Source organism: Psammomys obesus, unplaced genomic scaffold, assembly GCF_907164565.1.
Source record: "Psammomys obesus unplaced genomic scaffold, mPsaObe1.curated_primary_1811, whole genome shotgun sequence".
NCBI lineage: Eukaryota > Metazoa > Chordata > Mammalia > Rodentia > Muridae > Psammomys > Psammomys obesus.
The window spans coordinates 6,920,853-6,945,416 of record NW_026585797.1 but is presented as its reverse complement, the minus strand read 5'-3'; the positions used below and the strand labels follow the sequence as shown (position 1 = coordinate 6,945,416).

General features: G+C 43.3%; 1 protein-coding gene and 1 non-coding gene across 2 annotated transcripts in view; one reads left to right on the top strand and one right to left on the bottom strand.

The window, feature by feature from the left end:
* The window catches only part of Casp8ap2 (caspase 8 associated protein 2), a 38,722-nt gene extending 25,205 nt beyond the window's left edge, over positions 1–13,517 (bottom strand). Inside the window, exons 1-3 of the mRNA XM_055599483.1 lie at positions 13,491–13,517; positions 5,821–6,011; positions 536–618 (exon numbers count right to left, since the gene is read on the bottom strand). Coding sequence (XP_055455458.1) covers positions 536–590 — 55 coding nt within the window. The 5' untranslated portion in view covers positions 591–618; positions 5,821–6,011; positions 13,491–13,517. The remainder of the gene's footprint in view (positions 1–535; positions 619–5,820; positions 6,012–13,490) is intronic.
* Positions 13,518–22,244: 8,727 nt separating this feature from the next.
* LOC129670875 (U6 spliceosomal RNA) lies at positions 22,245–22,351 on the top strand. Its single transcript, XR_008719280.1, has one exon. It is a non-coding gene; the product is annotated as a U6 spliceosomal RNA (small nuclear RNA).
* The last annotated feature ends 2,213 nt before the right edge of the window (positions 22,352–24,564 follow it).

Here is a 24,564-nt window from a genome sequence, read left to right as displayed (position 1 = left end):
GGAAGGAAGGAAGGAAGGAAGGAAGGAAGGAAGGAAGGAAGGAAGGAGAGTAAAGGCAAGTCAGTTAGGTACAGTGATTTGTGCCTATAGTCCCAGATAATTGGTTGCCTGCGGCAGAAGGCTCACTTGAGCAAGGAGTTCTAGTCTAGTCTCAAAGCTCAGCGACAGCTCCCTCAGAAAGAAAGGGCACAGGTATAGCTAAGGAGCCATGTGCTGTGTAGCCAAGTATATGGCTCTGTGTTTAATTTCCAGCAAAACAAAAAACAAGAAAAAAGGCTCACATTTACTAAGAACTTACTCCCCATGTTCCAAGTATTCTGCTTTGCATTCACTTATATACAGGGGAAAAAAAGTTGAGGACCATTTCCCCTAAGAATAAGTATATAAACTCTTCAACTGATATCAAGCGAGGTTGGGGCCATCAACGTGACAGTGTATCCTAGCATTTGAAAGGCCCTGGTCTAGACTCCCAGTACCAAAACTTAAAAAGAAACAAAGAGTAAGTAAATTCAGAAAGACAACTGAAAGTTCTTACCAGCACAGACATCAAACAAACCCGTTCCATCACCATTGTCATCATCTGCTGCCATGGTCCTATATGCTTTTCTTAAGTGCCATCTACAGTATGAAGCATGAAGATTACCACCATTAGAGCAGCTTACAATAGCTTCAACTTACAAAGCAACTTTCAAATTTAACATACTGAATAGAGAATAGAGAATAACTTTATTCTCTAAAGCAAACAAAAAACAGACCCCTATACCATTAAAAAAAAAGCCTAACATTTTCTGAGCAAAAGTCTAAACTACAAAACAACACTCTTAAATTTGTTAGTATAGATAAACCATACACAAAGTAAATCACACTAATTTTATAACATAGGCCAAAATACACTAGTATGTACCAGACCCCATCACCACAGGGGGGAAAAAGAATCTCAAAATACGGAATAATTTTTGCACTAAAATAAAAACCATCAGCACTGAAAGCAAATACATATGACAAGAAACACAAACATTACCCCCAAGGGCTCCGTGTGGAAAAGCCTGGCAACTTAAGATCGGTGCAGAGAGAGAACCAACTCCAGCACACTGTCCCCTCACTTTCACATGTGCATTGTGGCATGCAGGCCTGGGCCCTCCCACCCCCATACGTACAAACACAACAATAATAAATAAAACTTGCTGAAACTATAAGAAGCATTCAAGCTGGGGTGTGACTCAATGATAGAACATTTGCAAGTATGTGTGAAGCCCCATAAAAATAATAAATAAGCCAATATGAAAGAAATACACAGGACTAAAAAGAAACTCAGCAGGTAAGGCATTTGTTGTGCAAGCCTGATGGCTCAAGTTCAGTCCCAACCCATGTAAAGACAAGAGAGAAGCAACTCTATCAAGTTGTTCTCTGACCTGTGTATGCTCTCGCTAATAGGACATACACACGCTCGCACTCACATCATGTGCATGCACACACTCAGGAAATATTGTTTTAAAAAGAAATAGATAGAAATGTGCACATGCACATAAAAAACTTTAAAACAATCACTTGAGAAATGGGCGAAAGGCCATTTGATCCAGGCTGTGCATGTGTGTCACGGTGCACAGATACAGACGTGAGATGACACCTTGCAAGAGCCTATTCTCTCTTTACACCATGTGGGTTCTCAGGGCCCAACTCAGGTCACCAAGCAACAAGCAAACCCAGACTTTTTTGTTTTCTTTTTTTAATTGCTTTTAGAGGGCCAGTGAGTTGGCTGAATTAGTAAAGATGTTTGCTGCCAAGCCTGATGACCTACGTTTAACCCCCAAGACCCCAGTAGTACAAAGAAAGAACCAATTCCACAATACATGTGTATATGTATTGTGTTTAGAGCTAGGCATGGTGCCATGAACCTGTAAATTGAGTACTATGGAGGCTGAGACAAAAGGACTGAGAGTTTGAAGCCATTTTTCCACAGAGTGTCCCAGGTCAATCTGGGCTACACGGTAAAAGACTATACATCAAAACAAAGAAACAAATGAATGAATAAATAAATAAACAAGCAACCAACCAACCAACCCACCCACCCACACACCCAACCCCACCCCATACCCCGTCACACACTTTAGTGTTTTGAGACATGGTTTCTCTGTGTATTCTGTGTGTCCTAAAACTTACTCTGTAGACCAGGCTGCCTTCAATTCAGAGATCTGCCTGCCTCTGCCTCCTGAGTGCTAGAATAAAAGTCATGTATCACCACTGCTTGCTAATATGCTCTTAAAATTATTTTTAGAGGAGCTGGAGAGATGGCTCAGAGGTTAAGAACACTGGCTATTCTTCCCAAGGTCCTAAGTTCAATTCCCAGCAACCGGATGGCGGCTCATGACCATCTATAGTGAGATCTGGTGCCCTCTTCTGGTGTACAGGCAGAATGTTGTATAAATAATAAAATATAAAAAATATTTTTAGAAAGTTTTCATTCAGTGGTAATGAAGGCAAGGCAAATTAAAAAACAAATGTGTCTAGAGAATTTACTGAAAGACAGGCTTGAAGGCAGAGGCAGGCGGACCTTTGTCAGTTACAAACAGCCAGGACTACACAGTGAGACCCTACTTGAAAGGAGAGGGAAAGAGGGAGGGAGAGAAAGAGGGAGAGGGAGAGAAGAGAAAGAGAGATGCCTTGGCTAGAGTCTAGGAGAGTTTCGGGAAGGTTACAGTCACTCAGAACAGATAAAGAGTAGCCCACCATGCCAAGCTGTTCTCACAAACATGGTTTATGCTGAAGCCCCACTTCAGACAAAGCCTGTATATGACCACATTACCCCCATCCTAGGCACTAAGCCTCCAATGGGCTCTCCCTGTAGACATCTGTAGGTATTTAACATATGGTCAAAAACTGAGTCAGCTAAAACCCAGATGACTGGGAACTCCCTCAGTGCCTGGTAGCTACTCCTCAACAACCAGATTTTGGCAAAAAGGTATGTGAATAGTGAAAGCACACACCGCTCACAGAAATTCACTGTGGATGAACAACTCACATCTTCATAGAAGTTGGAGGTTTCCTGTGCAGGTGTGTATATACATACATGCTCAGGTTAGGCACAAACACACTCTACCTCAGGGTGGGCTTATGGAACCATGACTCCACCAAAGTTAGGGAGCAACTGCTATTCACATCCAGACATTTATCCTAACTTCCATTATCATACTTCACATACACATTCCTTTAATTCTAATTGCATTCATTCTAAATTAAGTCAAGTAATTTTAATTAACATACAGTCTTAGAATCTGTTCCAGATTCCTTTGTGTATTTTTATCTTTTAGACTATAGCTATGGCTGCCCAGGAGGTGTGGTTTGTGATTGCCTTCACTATTTTCTTCATCACATTTTCTTACATGTATATCATTATACTTTGCTGATACTTACATCACTCCCACTCATTCTGTAGTTCAAGGAAGCCCTAAACTTGTGATCCTCCTCCCTCAGCCTCTTTAGTAGCTAGTGTTAAAAGACTTAGAAATCAGGCCAAACTACAGCATATATATATTACTCATTCATCTGCTGATGGGAATCTAATCTGGTTTCATACTTTGGCTATTGTGAACAGCACTACAACGAACATACTTTGACTGCTTTGGGCCCACGCATGGATAACTGGATCATTTGGAACTTTTCAGTCTGCGGGGGACTCTTCATACGGATTTCCATTGTCGCTACATCACATCTCCACCAGCAATATATAAGGCTTCCTACTTCTATTCCTCCTTGCTGGCAAGCTGTCATTTGTTTTCTTGATGTTAGCTCATCTTTATTTTTTTTTCAACTTTCATTCTCTGTGATAGGTGGGTGTACATTTCATGTATTCAGATGTGGGTATGCACAATAGGACACCTGTGGCAGGGGGAAGACAACTTCCATGTATCTGTATCATCACTTTCTACCTTGTGATAGCTGCTTGGCTGCTGCTAAACCAGACTCCTCACGACCCATGAACTTAAGGTTGTTCTGTTTCTCTCCCACAGGAGGCACTGGAAATACAAATGCTTGTGCCACTGCACCCAGCTTCTTTTTAACCGTTTTATTTATTTATTTAGGTTCTTCAAGGCAGGGTTTCCTGTGTATCTCTGGCTGTCCTAGAACTCCTGCCCCTGCCTCCCAAGTGCTGGGATTAAAGGTATGCACCAATACCTCCTGGCTCTGAATCCAGCTTTTCTGAGGGTTCTAAGTATCCAAGCTTGTCGGCAAGTCACTGCCTGAGTCATCTTCCCAGACCCCATGTCAGACATTCTGATGAGGCTGAGATGGAACTCAGCTAGCATGTTCTCCACCTCATTCTGCCCTAGGAAGGCTTGGAGGGAGCTAGCGTCTTGTCTCTCAGTTACGACCCTGGAATATAAGTGAAAACTGGTGGGAACTGGACCTGAAGGCGTGGGTAAGCTTGAATCAGTCCTACACTGGCACCAGTTTTGGGGTGTTTGGGCCCTGGGGACCACTCCTTCAACTGGCCAGGAGTCATCCTCTTTGAAAGTTGGGTCAAGAGACCTGAGGAAGATTAGGCAAACCTCCCTCAGTCTCTCCCAGTTTTGTTCACTCTACAGATGGAAATGACACCTCCAGTTCCCCACTGGCTTGCATACTGGACAACTAGAGCAAGTTGTAGTCACGTGCTTAGTACGAGAGTTTTAGTCCTTTAATAACAAAAAGTAGCCCCTGTGAAGAACTCCTGACTATAATATCATCCTTTAGTTACTTATTCTGTGAGAGAGAAGGAAAAAAAAGTCCTCTAAAATTCCCTGTGTCTAGCTTTTCTTTTACATACAGGAGCATCTAGATTAGTGGATCTCAACCTGTGACCCTTTTGAGGTAGAACAACCTTTTTACAGAATTACCTCAGACCACTGGAAAATACTGATATTTACATTATGATTCATAACAGTAGCAAAAGTACAGTTATGAAGTAGCAACAAAAATAATTTTATGGCTGCGGTCACCATAACATGAGGAACTATACTAAAGGGTCACAGTATTAGGAAGGTTGAGGACCACTGCGCTAGATCTTGCTAAAAACTACAGGATGGACCCAGACTCTAGGCTGTAATAGACTTAGGTGTGTTTAATCGGGTTTATTTTTAAAATGCTTAATTTTTGCTCATGCTTCACCTGAGCATTACAGAGTAATTAAAAATAACTGGGGCAACTGACCCTCTGGGTGAATAACTATTTGGAGGTCTGCACTGATGTGGCCAGAGAAATTACAAGGCAGAATATTTCTCTCCTTGTCCTCCACGGTCCTCCACGGTCAGCTAAGTCCCAGGGAACTGGGGGGGGGGGGCATCTCTGAATGTCCTGTGACTGTGGAAAGCCACCTGTTCTTCTTCAGGAATGCCACGGAAATGCCACCAAGTAGGCTCTTGCCAGTGACCAGTCTGCAAAGAGGAAAATTCCTCCATAGCTCTAAGTGAAACAGCCCAAGCAGGGCCTTTGACTTCTCCGCAGAGCAACTGGCAAAAGAGAGACTTGTAGCCAGAGGCTCTGCCCAAACACAAGTAACCCCTGAGAACCAGATCTTCAACTGGCCTTGGCAGCAGAAAGTGATTAATTCTGGCCACCCACACGGTCTTAACCACCCAAATGGAAAGTATAACCCACATTAGTATGATCAATATGTACATCTCTTTAACTGTCCTCAGACACTGTTATCTGAACAACTATTTCCAGCTAATGATTCTTCTCCACACAACAATCTCTAGAGAAGCTATGATATGAGGTCCTGTGTCCTAAGCAAGCATGTTTCCCGATTAAAGAGGTGGCCAGATATCTCATTGTTAAACTTACAGATGCTGATGTCTATCTGTGACTTCCAACAAATGAAATCTTGATTTCACTCAGGTTTGGCTCATATTGTCCACCTCCGCTGGATATTACAGCTGGTACATGGGCAGAGGTATCTCTTGATGGTAAGGCACTGCCAATCAGCTTCTACAGGATTCTGATACAGTCCAGCCAGCTACAAACTTGGGCCTCACCTTATAAAACAAGAGATCAGGAGTTAAAAACAGACTCCCTGGTGGACAAACAGATAGGGAGCAGGGCCATGGCTTGGAAATGAAGGTGGCAAATTCCAAAGATGGCCAGCTTCTTCCTCAACCTCCTCCCTTGAGCTGATCCATCAGCAGATGGGCTGCTAATAGTGTTTGTCTCTCACCAGCAGCCTCTCTGCTGATGAACCAGCTCAGTGAGTTCAAGACCCAAACCAGGACACCATACAGTTATGGACCAATCAACCATCCTGCCTTCAAACGGACCAACCCAGGGGTTGGTACTCTTCAGAGGCCATTGAGAAGAGACTGGGTTTCTCAGCTTTTGGAATCCCCTGCTCTGTTCTGCATGTGGCCTTTTCTCTATGTGTATGTGTTTACTTACCCACAATAAACACCATCCTTCAACTGTGTGTTCTGTCTGCAATGCTTGAGACTTTTCTATGGCCACCTGTTTTGCTTCAGATTTTCCTGCCTTTTAATCCTTTAACTGGCAGGAAAAACAAACCTGATCAAGACCCCTCGAATGTATCAGTTCCAGTTTCTGATGTGGATTACTTAATTATAGATATTTACTCAAATTTCCAAACTACCAAAATCCTTTCCTTGTCACCATTTTCTACCCAGATGCCAAAGTCCTATTATGTCTAGCCTGCTTCACACCAATTAAAACAAAACAAAAACTAGCACTGAACCCAAGTCTTTCCAGAACTGTCTATCCTTACTTTGGTGAAGGCTTCACAACTGTGTATGTGTGTGAATGGGGAGGGTGGCTCAGTGGTACAGTACATACTGTGCAAGCACAATGCTCTGATCTTAATCCTACTACCAAAAACAAACAACTAAGAGGACTTCAGCATATTACACTGGAGCAGAAATAGCTGTATGTGCAATTTCTAAGCTATTGTGTGTTATCAACTTCGTAGTGCAGCAGGCAGCCATGTCAATCTCTGAACTTCACAGCATCTTACTTTGATTATTCTGTTTCCTCTTAGAATGGTGATCCTGAACATGGTAACCACAGAAGAGATGACCTTTGTTTACAGAAAAGAATGAATCTTCATCCCCTTATCCACCAACACACTGAACTTACTGCATTCGGCAACAACCACTTCATTAATTTGCTTTAGTGTACACGTGTACCTTGTAGATGGTACACATGCATGTTCATGTGTGACCAGAGGGCCATGTTTAGGTGTCTTTCTTAATGTCTCTTCATCATGCTTTTTAGACAGAGTCTCTGTATCTGCTCACTGATTTGGCAAGACTAGCTGGCCGCCAAACTCCAGGTATCCATCTGTCTCTACCTTGCCAGCACTCATAGGCATGTGCAACTTGGCTGTTCACATGGGTTCTAGGGATCCAAACTTATACCCTCATGTTTAATCAGCAAACAATTTATTAATGAGACCTCTCCCCAATCCCCTTATTTGCTTCAGGTAATAGTCTACATCAGAAACTGGAAGAATTAAACTACAAGACTGATAGAGGGTCCCTCATCAAAGTTTTGATTTAGTAATTCTAAGCTTAAAACTTGGAGAGGAATTTTAATTCAGAACATGGCAAGAGATCATATCCAAAGACCTTTTTGGTCTGTGTGATCCCACTAGAACACAGACATGCCTTTATTTCTAAGACACAGAGGCAAGCAGATCTCTGAATTCAAGGCCAGCCTGGTATAAAGCAAGCTTCAGGTGAAGAAAAGCTTAGGTCCAAGCACGTGGTACATACCTCTAATCCTAGCATTCAGGAGACAGAGTATTGCAGATCTGAGTTTTAGTCAATGCTATTCATTCAGTTTGGTTGAGTCAGTCAGTTGAGAGGCAGTTTTACCAGGAGAGTTTTACAGAGGCAGGTTAAAGAGAGAACAAGCTAGACACTGGTGAAGACAGAATGAGCCAGAGAAGGAGGAGCCAGAAGATTGGAACATATTGCCAAAATTAGTATGAGGCCAAACGGAGCAATTCAGTTAGAAGCTGAAAGAAGCCAATTTGATTCAGTCAGCTTGAAGAGAAGTTTTGAACCAGGCAACTGAGTTGAACCAGCCAGCCAGCCAGAGTTCAAAAAGAACTACGAAGATTGAGTTTATTCATTAATAAGTCTCAGAGGCTGAAACATTTTCGGCCTAAATTAGACTGTACGAAGGCTAGAAGTTTCCAGGACTAGGCCTAGCTTAGCAGACAGAGACATTAAGCCTCTTAGATGAAAATTAAACCAGATGAATAAAAGTTACTTTGAAATTGATCATTTTTATTTTGGCTGCTTAGACTATTTCTAAACCAGTGTTGCTGGGGATAGAGATGGCTCAAAGACCAATAAGAGTGCTTACTGCTCTTGCAGAGGACTGTTTTCAACCTACAGTGGCTCACAAGTACCTGCAACTCCAGCTCCAGGGTACCTGGCACTCTCTTCTGGACTCCTTAGGCACATGCACACACGCATACACGCGAGAACACACATAGTTTCAAAATAATAAGAATGAAATGTTTTAAATCAGTATTGTCAAATAGAGCTTCCTATGACAATAAAAATATTTCATGTTCCCCAACAGAGTAGCTACAAGCACATGCAGCCACTGATACATGAATATATACAATGAGATTGTGTATATTAGTTTTCTATTGATGTTTTTACAAGTTAACGAAACAGTGGCTTGAATAAAACAAATTATTGTAATAGCTGTGTAGGTTAAAAAAAAATCTTACTGGTCTAAAATCAAGCTGCCATCAGGGCTGTTCACATGTCCCAGCTTCTAAAAGCACCTGCATTCTTGGGCTGAAGCCTCCTCTGCCTTCAGAGTCAAAGGCCTACCATCTTCTTTCTTTTCCAACCTCTGCTTCCATTTGCATGCTGGCCTCCTTTACTCTCTCCAGGCCCCTATCATCATGCGGATATTCCTAATGCTTTTCTTCCTACTTCCCTCTCATGAGAACCTGTTTGACAGAATGTGTGATCACTTGGATGATACAGGATAATTCTCCCCACTCCACAATCCTTAGTCAGGAGTGGGACGTGGCCCAGTCAGAAGAGTGCTTACCCATCATGCTCAAAGCCTGCCTAGAATCCCAGCACTCCAGAGGAAGAGGCTCAGCTACTTCAAGGCCAGCCTGGATACATCAGACTGCCTCAAAACAAACAAAGTCCTTAATCATGTCAATCATATCCCTAAAGTCTCTTTTGTCATATATGATTATATAGTCACAAATAGCAAAAATGTAGATAACCATCTTTTAGGGCCATAATGAACTGGTTTTTCAACATTTCATTTTTTTGTTTGTTTGTTGTTTTCAGGACAGGATTTCTCAGTGAAGCCCTGGCTGTCCCAGAACTCACTTTGTAGACCAGGCTGTCCTGGAACTCACAGAGATTCGCCTACCTCTGCCTCCTCAGTGTTGGGATTAAAGGTATGTGCCATCATTGCCCAGCTAAATTTTAAATAATTTATTAAAATAACAACAATGTAACAAGCAGATACCAGTTAGACCACAAATGACCTGAAAGTAGGGACTGAGTTTCATATACTCAACATATACGTATGTACACAAGTATTTACTGAAAAAAAAAAAAAAGGCAGTCACCCCTGCCCCCCCAAAAAACAAAGGAGCCAGAACAGATTTTAAGTTCATAGTTTACTTCTATGACGGCTCTACTGTTCTTACTCATGACCTACTTATTCTTATCTACCATGTAAGGGATTTCCCAGAGCTATGGCTATTAGAAAGTCAGTAACACAACTATAATGCTTTTGGGCACTTACACAACTCTATTTGAGTAATTTCCAAAGGTTAGGAACTTAGATATTAATATCTTATCTTCAACTAATTACACTAACATATACTTTCTCCTTAGATTAACTGTTAATGGGAGAGGAGGAGCATAGGACAAGAGGAAAAAGACTGGTAAGGGTAACAGATTACCCTGTTGCCTCCTCAAGTACTTGAGAATTAGGAATGCTTGTGTTAAGAGATAAGCAATAGACAGTAATAGAAATTAAAAATGCATTCCACTGAAAGTACACACTAAACGTGGGTGGTGACGGCACACGCCTTTAATCTCAGGAAGCAGAGGCTGGTAGAGTTCAAGGCCAGCCTGGTTTACAAAGTGAGTCCAGGACAGCCAGGACTACACAGAGAAACCTTGTTCTGAAAAAAGAAAAAAGACATTACCTTTCAGTATCTGATCACAATCTTACATCTTTCTTTTTCCAAATAACACTACCACTCTAGCCTACTGATGTCACCTCTGCAACATTTTTCCGTTTGTCCTCATTCATTGCCATTTCAGTGTGCTCTAGGCCCTACTGCTGCTACCTACTTCACTCCTCCAAATACATGCCACAAACCCTGCTGATTGCTTCTTCTACAGAAGTGCTGCCTCTATCAATTCTTGCTCAAAAACCTTCACATAATTTGCCAACATCTGGTAAATTTCGCCCAAATTCCTTACTTTGATTTAAGCTCGTACCTTTCTAGCCACATTTATTTACTATTTCCAAAATTTTCAAATTCTGAGGTCACTCTCTCCATTAGGGACTAATCACTAAAATTCTAAAGCAGAGGCTAACATAATCAAATTCACAATTCAGATGCTAGTGGCCAGGAGCTAGACAGAAAAGATCATCCAAGACTGGTACACACCTCTAGTCTCAGCATCTGGAAAGCTGAATCAGGAACAGCAGTAAGATCCTAGCTCAGAACAAGCATAACAAAACTGTGCAAGGCAAATAAGGAATCGAGCTCAGCGAAAATAAAGACAAAGTAGAGATTTCTGTGTAAAGCAGTAGTGGTTCATGCAAACCTACTCAAATGCCCACTCTTTCCAATCTGAAATTTTCTTTATGCAATAATCTGAGCTGTATTTTAAGATACATACATATTTGTCTTTATTTATTGTTTGTACACAAATGGAGGCCAGAGGAGAACTTGTGGGAACTTGTTCTACCACGTGTGTCAACCTCAGTCAGCTTGTCAAGCTTGGCATCAGCCATCTCTACTGGCTAAGGTATCTCACCCACCCCTCGGCTGTCTTCAAAATACCCATCTGACCATGTTCTTTCTGTGTTTAACGACCTTTGGGCACTTGCTGCTGATCTTAGGACAATGAACACACTTTGCTAACAATTCTGCTGAGGCCCTGCATGACTAAGCCTGTGCCACTGAACTGGTGGTGTTTTGTGGGATTCTTCTCCACTGCCCAGCAGAACATGCTCTACACACTGGCCTTTCCTAACCTTTACAAACATGCTGCTTGTCCTTTCCTAGTCAGTGACTCTGAAAAGTGCTGCCTGCTCAATACTCTACCATTATTTAACTGGCTTAAATAATGCTGTCCCCTAGACACTCTTTCTCTCTGTACTAGGTCAGGACCTCTGATGTAGTCTTTCTTGGGTTTTAGGGAGCAAAGGGGCAAGGGTGTTGGGACAAGGTCTTTCCATGAAGTCCTGGCAGTCAGGACTCTGTAGTCCTCAAACTCAGAGAGCCACTTGCCACTACCTCCTAAGTGCTGGGATTAAGGCCGTGTGCCTCACCGGATACTGTTACATTTCCTTACACCAGTGTCCTCTCCCTGTATGACTTCTTTCCACGGTTCAACTCTACATTTCCATGAGACTCAAGAAGAAATATCCACCTTGCTGATAGTAAAGCCCGTGTGGAAAAGGATCATCTCTGTATTGTTCGCCATTCCCAGCTCTTCACAGCCTTGTGTAATAGTAAGTAATAAAATAACCATTTGTTGAGCTAATGAAATTCCAAATTAAAGATGATTCTGAGGTCTTCACCTCTGACAAAGTGGAAGGCATGCTTTAGGTGGCAATCACAAAATAAAGATTTCGTAAATCACTCGTCTAACAATCAGATGAAGGCAACTAACAGGGCTGGAAATAAGAGTTGGATTCCTAACTGATTTTTCCTAAAAGAAGAGCTGAGTTAACATGGTAGGTATGGTGATTTGGAACTCATTAGCATCATGGTGACAGGTACATTTAAAGTCACAAAGGACAGTGAGTCTCCTAGGAGGAAAAAAAGGGAGGGAAAAGCAGAAGGAAAAAAAAGAGAGAAACTTTTCTACACTTCCACTCAGCTCCCACTTGAAGATATGAGAGTCACAACTGACCAGAGAGGTACATCTTTGAAAAAATGCAGACCAAGTTTTAAAAGATGAGAAGCTAATGATTAGTAACAGCTGCTGGGCTGGGAATGTTGCTCAGTAATGTGCAGTCCTCACATGCTTTGAATAGGCCGGTCCCTAGCACACACATTCACACACACATATATATAACAGATCTATTATATATACAATATGTTATCTTATATAGTGTATATTAATACATATAATATATATTAAATATGATAATATATATTATATATGTTAAAGTGCCAGGTTGATAGCCATGTATCTGGAGGGACATCTCCAACGGATTCATAGACAAAAGCATACAGAGGTCATCCAGTGTTTTCTGAAAAAACAATGTTTTTAAAAAGCAACCTGAAGGAAGTTCAAATTTTACAACACAGAAAAACATACATTTGAAGAGGAATAAAATAGGCAAAAGCTAAGAGAGGCAAGTCTAGTTCTAGACGCTGAGGACGAGAAAGATAAATATAAAAACAAACATACACTGCACCTTTATTATGTGTCAAGTATTGATCAAAATGCTCGAAAGTATTGACTTAATTTAAATCACTCTTAAGTTCCTATTAGGTCCACATTATTCCTTATCCCATTTAAATAGATGAGCAAACTGACAGAGGCAGTTAGAAAAATCTACCAGGGTCAACAGCTTGAAAGTGGGATTAAATTCCAGTCAGATGACAAAAATCAAGAACATGTCTTAAAACATAAATCTCTGGGCATATCCTGTAAGATGGCAGGAAATGCTATGAAAAATTATACGGAGTATGGAAGTAGACTCCAGAAGTATTGCCTAATAGCAAAGAGGAGCTTAAGCTCATGGGGGAAAGGCCTTAAGCAAAAGGTTTGGTGTTGGTTGCTGTGGAGAGAAAGAAGTCCAAGAGCCAGAGTCAAAGACGATCGCGAAGCACAAAGCTGAGAGGTTCCTGCGAATGCTACATTCACGTCCTCGCTACCATGTCAGGGATGGTTCTAGGCGCTGCAGAGACCAGCACAAACAACTTCTTCTCTCAAGGTTCTAGCCTGGGAAGCAGGCCACGTCAGTGAGCGCCCGACACTCGGGAGAGCCCTTTCTCCACGCACCGAAAGCTCGGGAGCAGGGCCGGGGAGACTCGGGTGGGGGAGGGGAGGAGGGGAGGGGCGCCCGGCAGACGGGCCGATGCTCCGAGCGCTCGCCCCGGCGGCCCCGAGACGCTCCGACGGCGGTCCTCGAGGACGGCAGCAGGCGCCTCGCGGCCCAGCCAGGCACACACCTTCGCCCACACCCCACGGTGTCCCAGGCGGCACCCCGCAGCCGCTCTCCAGCAGCCCCGCGACAGGCCCCCAGGAACTTACCCAGCCGGCCAGCCCCGCACAGCGGCCGCTCTCGGGACGCCAGGCGCTCCGCCGTCTCCGCCAATCGCAGCCCCGACTACGGACGCCAGGGCGGGATCGAGCGCCGGCAACCAATCAGAGAACACGCAAAGCACGTCTCGGCGCACACAACCAGTTCCCGCCATTGAAGGCGGAAAGAAAAATTCCAGTTGGCGCCAAACTCTGGTTCTCTTCTGTGGCTCGTAAGGGAAATGGGCGGGTCGTGACCCCAGTGACAACGGGGCGGGACTTCTCCGCGGAAAGACGTCACCGGAGCGGAAGTGGGGCGGGTCTAGGAGGCGCTAATGAAAGGGAAAGTAAGGCTTGGGAGGGTTAGCTCTTTTGGCTGAGACAAAGCGGAGGAGGCTTGACTGTTTAGTTTTTGTTTTGTTTCGTTTTTCGAGAACGGGTTTCTGTGTAGTCCTGGCTGTCCAGGACTTGCTTTGTAGACCAGGTTGGCCTCGAGCTCACAGAGATCCACCTGCCTCTGCCTCTGGAGTGCTGGGATTAAAAGGTGTGAGCCACCCAGCCCGGTTTAGCTCTTTATTCTGTAGATTGTGTCAGCTGCGCGCTACACAGCGCTGAGAGCTGGCCCTTAGATGCCACCTTTGGATGGTAAATGTAGCGCAGAATTTTGGGAGGTTTAAGAAGGTGATGCCAGGGAGGGGGCTACGACTGGGATGTAAAGTGAATGAATGAATGAACAAGTAAATAAATAGAAGATGAAAGCAGTGTAGCGGGATAGAAGAGGGTGTTTTTACTATTGTTTTCATACAATATATTTTAAATCGTTTTTTCCCTTTCCCAACTTTTCCCAGATCCTACCTCCCTACCCACCGAACTTCAAGTTCTCTTTCTCTCATTAAAAAAAACTAAAAAAAAAAAAAAAAAAAAAACCCAAGGAACCAGAAAGAAGAATTGAAGGAAAGAAGAGAAAGCCAAGACAATACAAAACGAAACAAAAAGCTCGCACACAGAAACATGGAGTTCTTTTTTGTAGGCCACTACTCCTGGGCGTGGAGCCTGCCCTGGAGTATGTGTGACACAGCAGTGACCCTCCATTAAAGAAAACTGGTATTTCCTTTCCCAGCAGGTATCAACTGCAAATAGCTTCTTGGTTAGAGTGGTACCTCCCCTGGCTTTAACCTCAACAGGTCTTACGTGTGCATTCATATGTGTATCAGTCCTGTTGTGCCTGGATGACACTATTTCCTTGGAGTCATCTACCACCTCTGGCTCTTAAGTCTTTCTGCCTTCTTTTGGGGTGCGGATCCCTGATCCTTGAGTTAAAGGGTTTCATGAAGACGTCCCATTTGGGACTAAGTGCTCCAAAGTGTCACTCTGAACATGGTCCAGTTGTGGGTCTCTGTTAGTTGCTTTGTACTATAAGAACTTTCTTTGATGAGGTTTAAATAATGAAATGATCTATGGGTATAGCACTATGTCATGAGGAGTCTTTATTGCCCTTAGCAGAATCATAATAGTAGGCTCCCCCTAGGTCTGTGAACTATGTAGTGTGAGGTTCTTGGCGTTTGAGTACTGTCAGACACGGTTTCATGGAGTAGACCTTAAATCCAAGTAGAAAGCGGCTGGTCACTCCTACAACATTTGTGCCACTGCTGCACCGGTGGGTGCAGGGAGCTGTGAAATTGGCCTGGCCTCGCTGCCTTGAGAGGCATGCATCATAGGTTTTCCAGGTTAGAGTCCATGGCTCCTCAGTTCTCCATGGAACTGCTTACCACTTCCCAAGAGACTGATGCCCTCCCTCAGGCCATGAAGTGTTGAGGCTGCTTTGTGTTTATATGTTCTCTCAGAAGTCAAGGAAGCATGGAAGCTTGACAAGACAATTGGTCTCTGTTATGGATATGAACATGTTTTTGTTTTAATCCCAAGGGTGGGATGTGGGACTGATTCAGATAGTCACATCAACAAACTGTTTGCCTCATGCAGGCTCTGAGAGCAGCTCTTTGCCAGCTGCAAACGGTTTAAACCTGAGGATTCTGGAGAGAGAATAAATGCCAGGGTCCAGAGAGTGTGAAAACGCTCCAAGAAAGAGTAAGGCTGCTGCTGCTCCCAGTTGCTGTTGACACAGTGAGAGAAGTTGGAGATCTCCTGAAATGAGGATTGGACTGGCCCCAAGGAACCCGAGGACCCTAACCAGCAGGAAGCAGCTAAGAGAACTGCACCCCCTCTCCCACTAACCTGGTGTTGGGGTGTTGGAAGGGATTGGGCTGGAGTAGGGAGAAAGAGATATAAAAATATGTAAATGAAAGTTTTCTTAAAAGTATGCCAACAGGTCTCAGACATTAATCTTGTGTACATTGTATAGCTTGCAAACATCACTGTATCCTGGCAATGACAACTGTATTGATGCTGGCAATTGCCATCATATTCTGTTTCTGACAGAGGTATAAAATGTCTGATGGCTTTCAGTAAAATTGTCACAGTTTAAGTTTTGCTGTGGGCCCTCCAACCGGCCTGATTTAATCCTTTATGGCTACATCAGGGGACCTTGGCCCAGTAAGTCGCACACAGGTGCCAGCAAGTATGTCTTGCAATAATGTCACTGTTGTAAGTGGCAGGGTTTGTAGCTGGGTAATATTGATAATTACCTTCTACCTCCAGTAGCATGCAGAATACCTTTCTATCACCAGGAATGCCGGTCAGTAGAGATGAAGTTTCTAGCTGGGCAGGAGCTTGACTTTTTCATGTTCTTAAATATCTGTTTGGTATTTTCACCTCACGTTGGTAGTTTGAGTTCATGGTGCATGCTAATTAAGTGATCTACCACTGAACTATACCCTAGCTCAGTACTTATACAAATAAAAATATATTCATATTTCTTAGAGAAAAGATAGTATAAATTTGCCTCTCATTTAATAATATAGCTTGTGACTGGGGAGTCAGCTTAGCAAGTACAGTGATTTCCACATAAGTATGTAATTTGGATCCCCAGAACCCACATAAGTGCTGGGTATGGTGGCCCACCTGTAATTTCAGTGCTCAGGAGGCAGAGACAGGATCCCTGGAACAAAGTGGCTATCTAGAGCTCTGGGTTAAAGTAAGAGAACTTGCTTCAGTATACAAGGTATAAGACAGAAAGCCGCCAAAGAGGACAACTAATGTCGATCTCTGGCTTGTACATGCATACATGAATATGCACATGTGTATTTACCAAACATACATTTAAATATCTGTTTTGGAGAATGTTCCTCTGTTTTCAGTTTGTTTTTATATTATGCACATGAGTCCTTTGCTCGTATGTATTTTTGCACTGTTTTAGTGTACTCCTAGTGCCTATGGAGACCAGCAGAGAGAGCTGCCCCCCGCAACTAGTGTTATGGATGGTTATAAGCTGCCACATGGGTACTGAACCCAGGTCCTGTGCCAAAGCAGCAAGTGCTCTTAATTGCTAACCTGTTACCCCACCTCTCATCATAAAATAGCTTCTCACATAGTCCAGGCTGCCTTCAAATTTGCGATGTAGTTGAAGGTGACTTTCAACTCGTGACTCTTGAAGAATATTCTGTATTCGTACACATATCCTCTGTCCTTCCCTAACTCCCTTTCTTCCTTCTTTCCTTCCTCCTCTCCTTCTTCTGTGTTTTTGGGACCTCCTGTGCAGTCCAAGCTGCCTTCAACTGTCTACGTTGCTGAGCCTCGCCTCAAGCCTCCAGTCTTCCTGCCACGACCTCCTAAGTGTGGAGTAACGGGTGTGCGCCACCACATTCAGCTTTTCAGTTATTTTGTAAACCTGGAAATATAACATTATGTGAATATACTATGGTTACTTAACTAGATCCCTTATTAGTAGGTACATTGGCAAATGCAAGCAATATGATAATAACTAACTTCACACACATCATTTCATAATTCCGGGCGTATGTAGAATAAGAATAGTATTAAGTTCCAGAGTAAGAGCTTACATTATGTTAGCAGTTCACATCTTGGGTTTGAGAGAGGAGCTGGCTGAAGGTGGCAAGAAAGAACTGCTTTGTTTACAAAGGACTGGACTGCCTTAAATAGGAGATAGTTTTAACTCTGTTTAAAACATTTATAAAATCTGTAAAATTGGCATTTTCCTAGAACATTTTTATAGCAAAAGTCGGCTATAATTTCATGCTCCACAAACTGTCTTTGAGCAAGCTCTGGGAGTGATATCCTAGTGATGGGCTTCAGGATGATGTCATTAAATGACAAAGTAACCATGCAAAACAAGTGACTGTACTTCCCACGAGTGTGCTGATTCCAAACTGACACATCTTTTCCCACTCAGAACCGAAGTATGAAAGAGCTTGATGAACTGTCACTGGGAATGTTTGCTGTTGGCTGTTTCTTGTCTTTAGACTTTCTCTATGAAACAAAGATTTGTTTTTAAAACTTTTAACTTTGTTTTCTGGTTAGGAGTGTCTGCCTGTGTATGTCTGTGTGTGTGTGTGTTTTCCAAATGTCTTTGGGCAACAAGTAGTCTTGGAACCTTTCCTACCTTCATCAATAGAATCCAGATTTCAAACTGGGTTTCTCAGTTGAGTTCTGGGTTGGAGGAGGTAAGGAAACTGAGTAGGTACACTTTGGATTTTCCACTCTGTTGGCTACAATCAGAGGGATTCTGTCTGTTGGATTAATTATTGGGATTAACAAGGGCAGGGTTATACACAGGCTGTGACCTCCAGCATATGTCTAACTACCCCCCACATGTGTTCCTCACCACAACGCTCAGGACTTAAAGTAGGGGTTTAAAGTGTTTACACTGGACAGAGGGCAAAAGCTAGATTATAATATCAAAAATTCAATTCCACCCCTTCTGGGGAGATCCCTAAGGAAATATGGCCATGTTGGCTAAGGCTGAGAAAGGGGTGCAGGTCTGTGGAGCTGGTAGGGACATGGGCTCTTAGATCCCTCTACTAAAGAAGTGAGCAAGAAAGGGGCTAGGGAGAGTGCTATACAGGAAGCTCAGGTTTAGGGTCAAGAAGGATAGTAAAGGGACAGGGCTCACAGGGCTGCAGACATCCAGGCCTCACACCTGATTGGGAAGAAAGGCTTAATCCTCCAGGGACTCAGTGTCCCAGCTGCCTGCTGTTGGCTTTGCTTCTCCAGGGCCTCCTGGTCCCTGCTCAGGTAATCTAGCAGGCCTGCATGACCACAGGTTCCCGAGGGCTTACAGAAGGGGTCTGTAAGCCCTGGTGTTTCTCAGGCTGGGACATCCTCTGTCTCCTTTTCTTTCTCTTCCCAGGGACTCTGCAGCCTGGAATCCAACACCCTGTGACCTCTTGGCAACATCAAACTCCATCCAGGGGGAAAAGTGCCTGGGTGGAGGTTCTGCCACTTCATCTGGGGACATCTGTCAGCTGTGATCTGTGAATTAAGAAACCATGAATCCAGCAGCCAGGAATTCAGGAATCAGGAATCCTGTAACCATGACTTTGACAACCATGAATCCTATAACCATGAATCTGGCAACCATGAATCCTATAACCATGACTCCTGTAACCAGGAGTCTGGCAACCATCAATCCTGGAAGAATATGGGTCTTCTTTCTGTAACCTCATGTGGTTTCTTCTTCGTGGAGCCCTCAAGTTCCCCTTTCTCCCAAGTCTAGCATCTTCTTCAGTTCCCTTTTCTTCCTTCTCTTGTCTTTTCCCCAATGCTGTTGTTTAATGAACTCTTGGGGACAGAGAATCTAAGGGTTCCCTAGAACCCGCTGGAGGTCTTTCTTCTAGAAGCTGCTTTCTCTGAGCATGATATTTTCTCTTCATGATATTTTCCAGGCCAGGAAATTCATGGGCCACAGCATGTACCTCCTAGGCTGCCTCCCAGTCAGGGAACACCTGTCCGGGTGACAATCAGAGTGGATGAATAGCAACCAAGGCCTTCAGCATTTTGGCATCTGGTGGGACAGTGCTCACAGGGCTGTCTAGGATGCAGAACCCTGGTGTGTAGACCAGGGCTGTGGAGTCTCTATAGGCCCTGAGGTCTGAGGTTGCTGAGCTAGAAACAGTTTTGACATGCTAATGCTTCACAGAGAAGCTAGACACAAACATATGGTTCCTCGGCTTCATGAGTGCAGAGATTAGAGGTTTGTGACACCACACTTGTCACTTTATTAGAACCCTTTTTTGTAAAAGTAACTTTTATTCACTTGAGGTAATTGTACTAGAGGCTTACTGCCTCCATCACTAACCTAGGCCTAGTCCTGGAAGCTTCTAGCTTCTATACAATCCAATCTAGGCCTAGAATGCTTTCAGCCTCTGAGACTTACTGCTGAATAAGCTCATCCTTTCTAGTTCTTTCTGAATTTTGCCTGGCTGATTCAACTCAGCTGTCCTGGCTCAAACTCCTCTGACTGATTCAATTTCATTTCTCTTAGCCTGTGACTGAATTGCTCCGCTTGGCCTCAAACTAACTCTAGCAATCTGTTCTAATCTTCCGGCTTTCTCCTTCTCTGGCTCATTCTGTCTTCACCTTTGTCTAGCTTGTTCTCTCTTCAACCTGTCTCTCTAAAACTGTCCCAGTAAAACTGCGTCTCAACTGACTGACTCAACCAAACTGAATGAACAGCATTGACTAAAACTCAGAGATTTGCATTCCTCTGTCTCCTGAGTGCTAGGATTAGAGGTATGTACCACATGCTTGGACCTAAGCTTTTCTTCACCTGAAGCTTACTCTATATCAGGCTGGCCTTGAACTTGGAGATCTGCTTGCCTCTGTCTCCTGGGATTAAAGGTGAGTCTGTATTACAGCCAGATCACACAGACCTAGAAGGTCTTTAGATGTGATCTTTTGTTAGAGCAGCCATGTTCTGAATTAAAATTCCTCTACACATTTTTTTTTCTTTTGTTTTTTTGAGATAGGGTTTCTCTTTAAAGGCCTGGCTGACCTGGAATTTTCTCTGTAGACTAAGGTTGGCCTCAGACTCACAGAGATCCATCTGCCTCTGCCTCCCAAGTGCTGGGATTAAAGACATGCACCACCATGCCCAGCCTCCCCACCCCCCCTTCCTTTTTTGTCATTTCTTCTCCTCCTCTTTGTCCTGGTTTTTCATGACAAGGTTTCTCTGTGCTCTGGCTATCCTAGAACTCACTCTGTAGACCAGGCTAGCATCTGAGTTCCAGGTGTTGGAATTAAAGGTGTACACCACCACTGCCTGGCAAATTGGAGCTCTTTACTTTGTGCTTTGCCTGTAATGGCTGCATGTTCAGTGCAGTGCCCGTGGGGACCAGAAATGGGTATCTACTTCGCTGAAACTGAATTTCAGCATGGTTGGGAGCCACCACATGGGTGCTGAAAATCAAACCCGAGAATCCTTAATCGCTGAGTGCTATTAACTATTTAATCACAGCTCCAGCCCCTAAAGTTAAAATCTTAACACGTTAGTGCTTTGTTTTAGTTAATTTTCTATGCTGTGATAAAACACCATGTCCAGAAGTGAGTTATAGGAAGAATAGTGTATTTGGACATACAATTCCAAAGAGAGAGGGGTCCTTCATGGCTGGGAGGCATGGCAGCAAGCAAGCATGGTGGGGGGATAATCAAGCTGAGAGCTCACACCTTCAAGGGCGAGTGTGAAGCAAAGTGAGCAAGGTGGCAGTAGGGTGGGCCTTAAACTCTCAAAGTCTCACCTAGTGATATGCTTCCTCCAGCAAGGACACACCCTCTAATCCTATCCAAGCACCACCAAGTATTCAGATACCAGCGGCTATGAGAGAAACTTACAATTCAGACTGCCATTTTGTTGTAAAAACACTAGTCTTGGTCACCAAGATTTTTGCAGTTCTGCCTTTCTGTCATTGGTGAGGCTACTTTTCGATTTAACAGCTTTTATCTTCTGAGTCCTGAGAACTGGAAGGTTAGCCCAGTTTGTTTAATTTCTTCTGTAACACCTTATTTTTCTCACTGTAGGCTCCTCTGAACAACAGTCGTCTCGTGAAGACAAGTGAGCCTTCAGAGAACGCCTTTCTCTTGTGCTGCACGCACCCTCTGCTTTTTTAACTTGGTCTTTGTAATGTCATCCTCCACCACTGTAAATGTTAGATGGCACAGAAAGCCCACAACTCCTTCTGTTCTCAAAAACTTTCTCTCACAGTTATGGGTAAAGTAACATGTATACATGTATATTGATTCTTTTTTTTTTTTCTTTTTGCCCTGAACCTAGGATCTCACTTGCTTTAAACATACCCTCTACAACTAGGTCACATCCAGACCCAGATACTGGCACCATGAACTAGCATGGAAGCATTCCTTGTCTTTACAGTAAAAAGTTTGTTCTTATTACTGTGCATGTGAGAGACCAAAGAATTAAAAATCAATGGGTATTGTTTTAAAGTTGAAAGCACAAGCCTGAACAGAGGCTAGCTAGGTAGAGACATGTCCAGCCACCTGCAGGGAAGAACTAGCCTCCAGGCCCTGAGGGGAAGACCTAGCCTTGCTGAGTTTTTTTCCTGCCCACTAGAGATACAGTTGCTAGGAAACTGGCCCATCCTTCTAGGAAGGGAAGCCAGACCATTAATGGTTTGGGGGCCTTCCTATAGCCAATCAATTCAAAATGAAACATCCCATTTTGTGTTTGAACCAATAGATGCTTGCCAGGCAGGAATCTCCCTGCTTTGGGTGCACTGGGAGAGACGGGACTCTTTAAATCACCTAACTAACCTGAGCACGAGGCTCTCAGTTCTCACCGCTATGGCGGTGAGGGTGTGTGAACCCAAGCTGTAGCTTGTAATAAAAATATCCTCATGTGTACTCGCTTCGGCAGCACATATACTAAAATTGGAACGATACAGAGAAGATTAGCATGGCCCCTGCGCAAGGATGACACGCAAATTTGTGAAGCATTCCATATTTAAAAAAAAAAAAATCCTCATGTGTTTTGCAACAGACTTGACTCCTGGTGGTGGTCTTTTGGGGTCTCATGAATCAGACACAACACATGTGCCCTAACATTGTGTATATGAGCACAGGCCCATCCATGCCACAGTGTGTGTGGAGGTCAGAGGACAGCTTTCAGGAGCTGGTTCTCTCCTTCCACTGTGTGCGTTCTGGAGATCAAGCTCAGTAGCCCAGGCTTCCTCCCCAAGTGCTTCTACCCACTCACCTGTTACACTGTCTCTTTTCCTCCATCTTTTTCCTTTTTCCATCTTTAGATGTCTGTGGTCCCCAATCTTTCCACTCCACTTTTTCACTTTCTGGAGCTTGCTGGCCTGAAGCTCTCATAGATTCATCACCACTTTTGGTGGCAGTGAAGCAGGACACTTGAAACACACTGCTCTCTCTGGCCTCCTTCCAGCTGTGTCTTCCCAAAGCTAATGGCTGCTTTGGTTATTTTTCTATTGTTATGATAAGATGCCATAACCAACACACTTACAGAAGAAAACATTTACTTGGAGCTCATGACTATCATGGAGTACAAGAGAGCATGGCAGCAGGGAGGCAGCCATGGTGTTGGCGCTGAGTTCACGTCTTGAGGCATAACTACAAGGCAGGGACACTGGGAATGGCTGTAGTGGTTTTTTGACACCTCAGAATTCACACCCACACTGACACATCTCTACTGAGGTCACACCTCCTAACCCTTCCCAAACAGTTCTGCTAACTCGGGACCAAGTGTTCAAACACCTGAGTCAATGGGGGCCATTCATTCATTCACCACACTAGACTCAGTGTGTTATTTTTCTACTATTGCTGGGAGGTTATGAGGATGTGGTCTCCTCTCAATCTTTGTTCTGTCCTCATGATATTCACTCACTTTTAAAAAGTCTTCAAGAATGAACTTGTCAGATTGATTTCTTTGTGAATTAATTAAATAGATACATAGTTAATTTTTATTTTGTCTTCTAACTTACAGCATTTATTTTCTTGAGTGTACACACAAAAGATACATTCACTGTACAAGTGTCCTTCTTCTTTCTTCTTCACATAGTAACCTTGCCTTGAGACTATCTATACTAGGAACTTTTTGTGTTCCTCCCAAAATAACCATCACAGTGGTACATTTTCTTCTACACTTTATACAGAAAAGACCACGCTGAGAAGTGTGCCCCGGAGCTATGGTTTAAAGCCATCATTGGGTTCTAGTGCTTGAATGAAAATGAGGATATGACCGAATGTAGGTATGGTTGAGGAGAAGGTTTTTATTGTAGATATAAAAGATAGTACAGCCAGAGGCATCTGGAAGAGTCCAGGATGGACCTGACCAGCAGAATAAACCATGGCATGAGAAGAGAGAGCAGGGGAAGAGAGAAAGAGAGAAAGAGAAGAGAGAAGGAAGAGGAGAGAGGGCAAATAGATGAAGACAGGAGCCAAGGACCAAGAGGCTAAAAAAGCATGGTAGCTAAAATGGCTTGGTTTTATAGGAAAAGAGAAGCTGGGGGATGGCTGTTCTTGGCAGTCAACTTGACTACATCTGGAGATAATTACAATCCAGAAATGGAGGGCAGATCTGTGAGAGATTATTTTTGCTTGGTTTGAAATGGGTGAATCCACTTCTAGTCTGGGCCTTTGACATGGGAAGACACAGGCCTTTGGTCTAGGTCTTGAGGTGGAAAACACACCTTTAATCTGGACCACAGCTTCTGCTGGAAGCCTATATAAAGACATGGAAGAAGGAAGCTTTCTCTTGTTACTTTGTAAGCACAGCCATTCCTTCACTGGCATGGGAGCTTGCTTTTTTGGGATTCCAGCATATACTGAAGACCAGCAAGACATCCAGCCTTGTGGACTGAGCAATTATTGAATGTTTGGACTTTTTATTCACAGCTAACCACTCTTGAATTAGCTGGACTTCAGACTGCAGACTGTAGCCGATCTCTATCATCTATCTGTTTATCTATCTATCTATCTATCTATCTATCTATCTATCTATCTATCTATCTAATATGTATGTGTATATATAATATATTTATAGAATATGTAGATAGATTATATAGATATAGATTAATCTATGTATGAATATGTAGATTATTTATATATACTTATATATCTATAGAGACATATATAAATTTATAGATAGATGAAGATAGATAGATAGATAGATAGATAGATAGATAGATAGATAGATAGA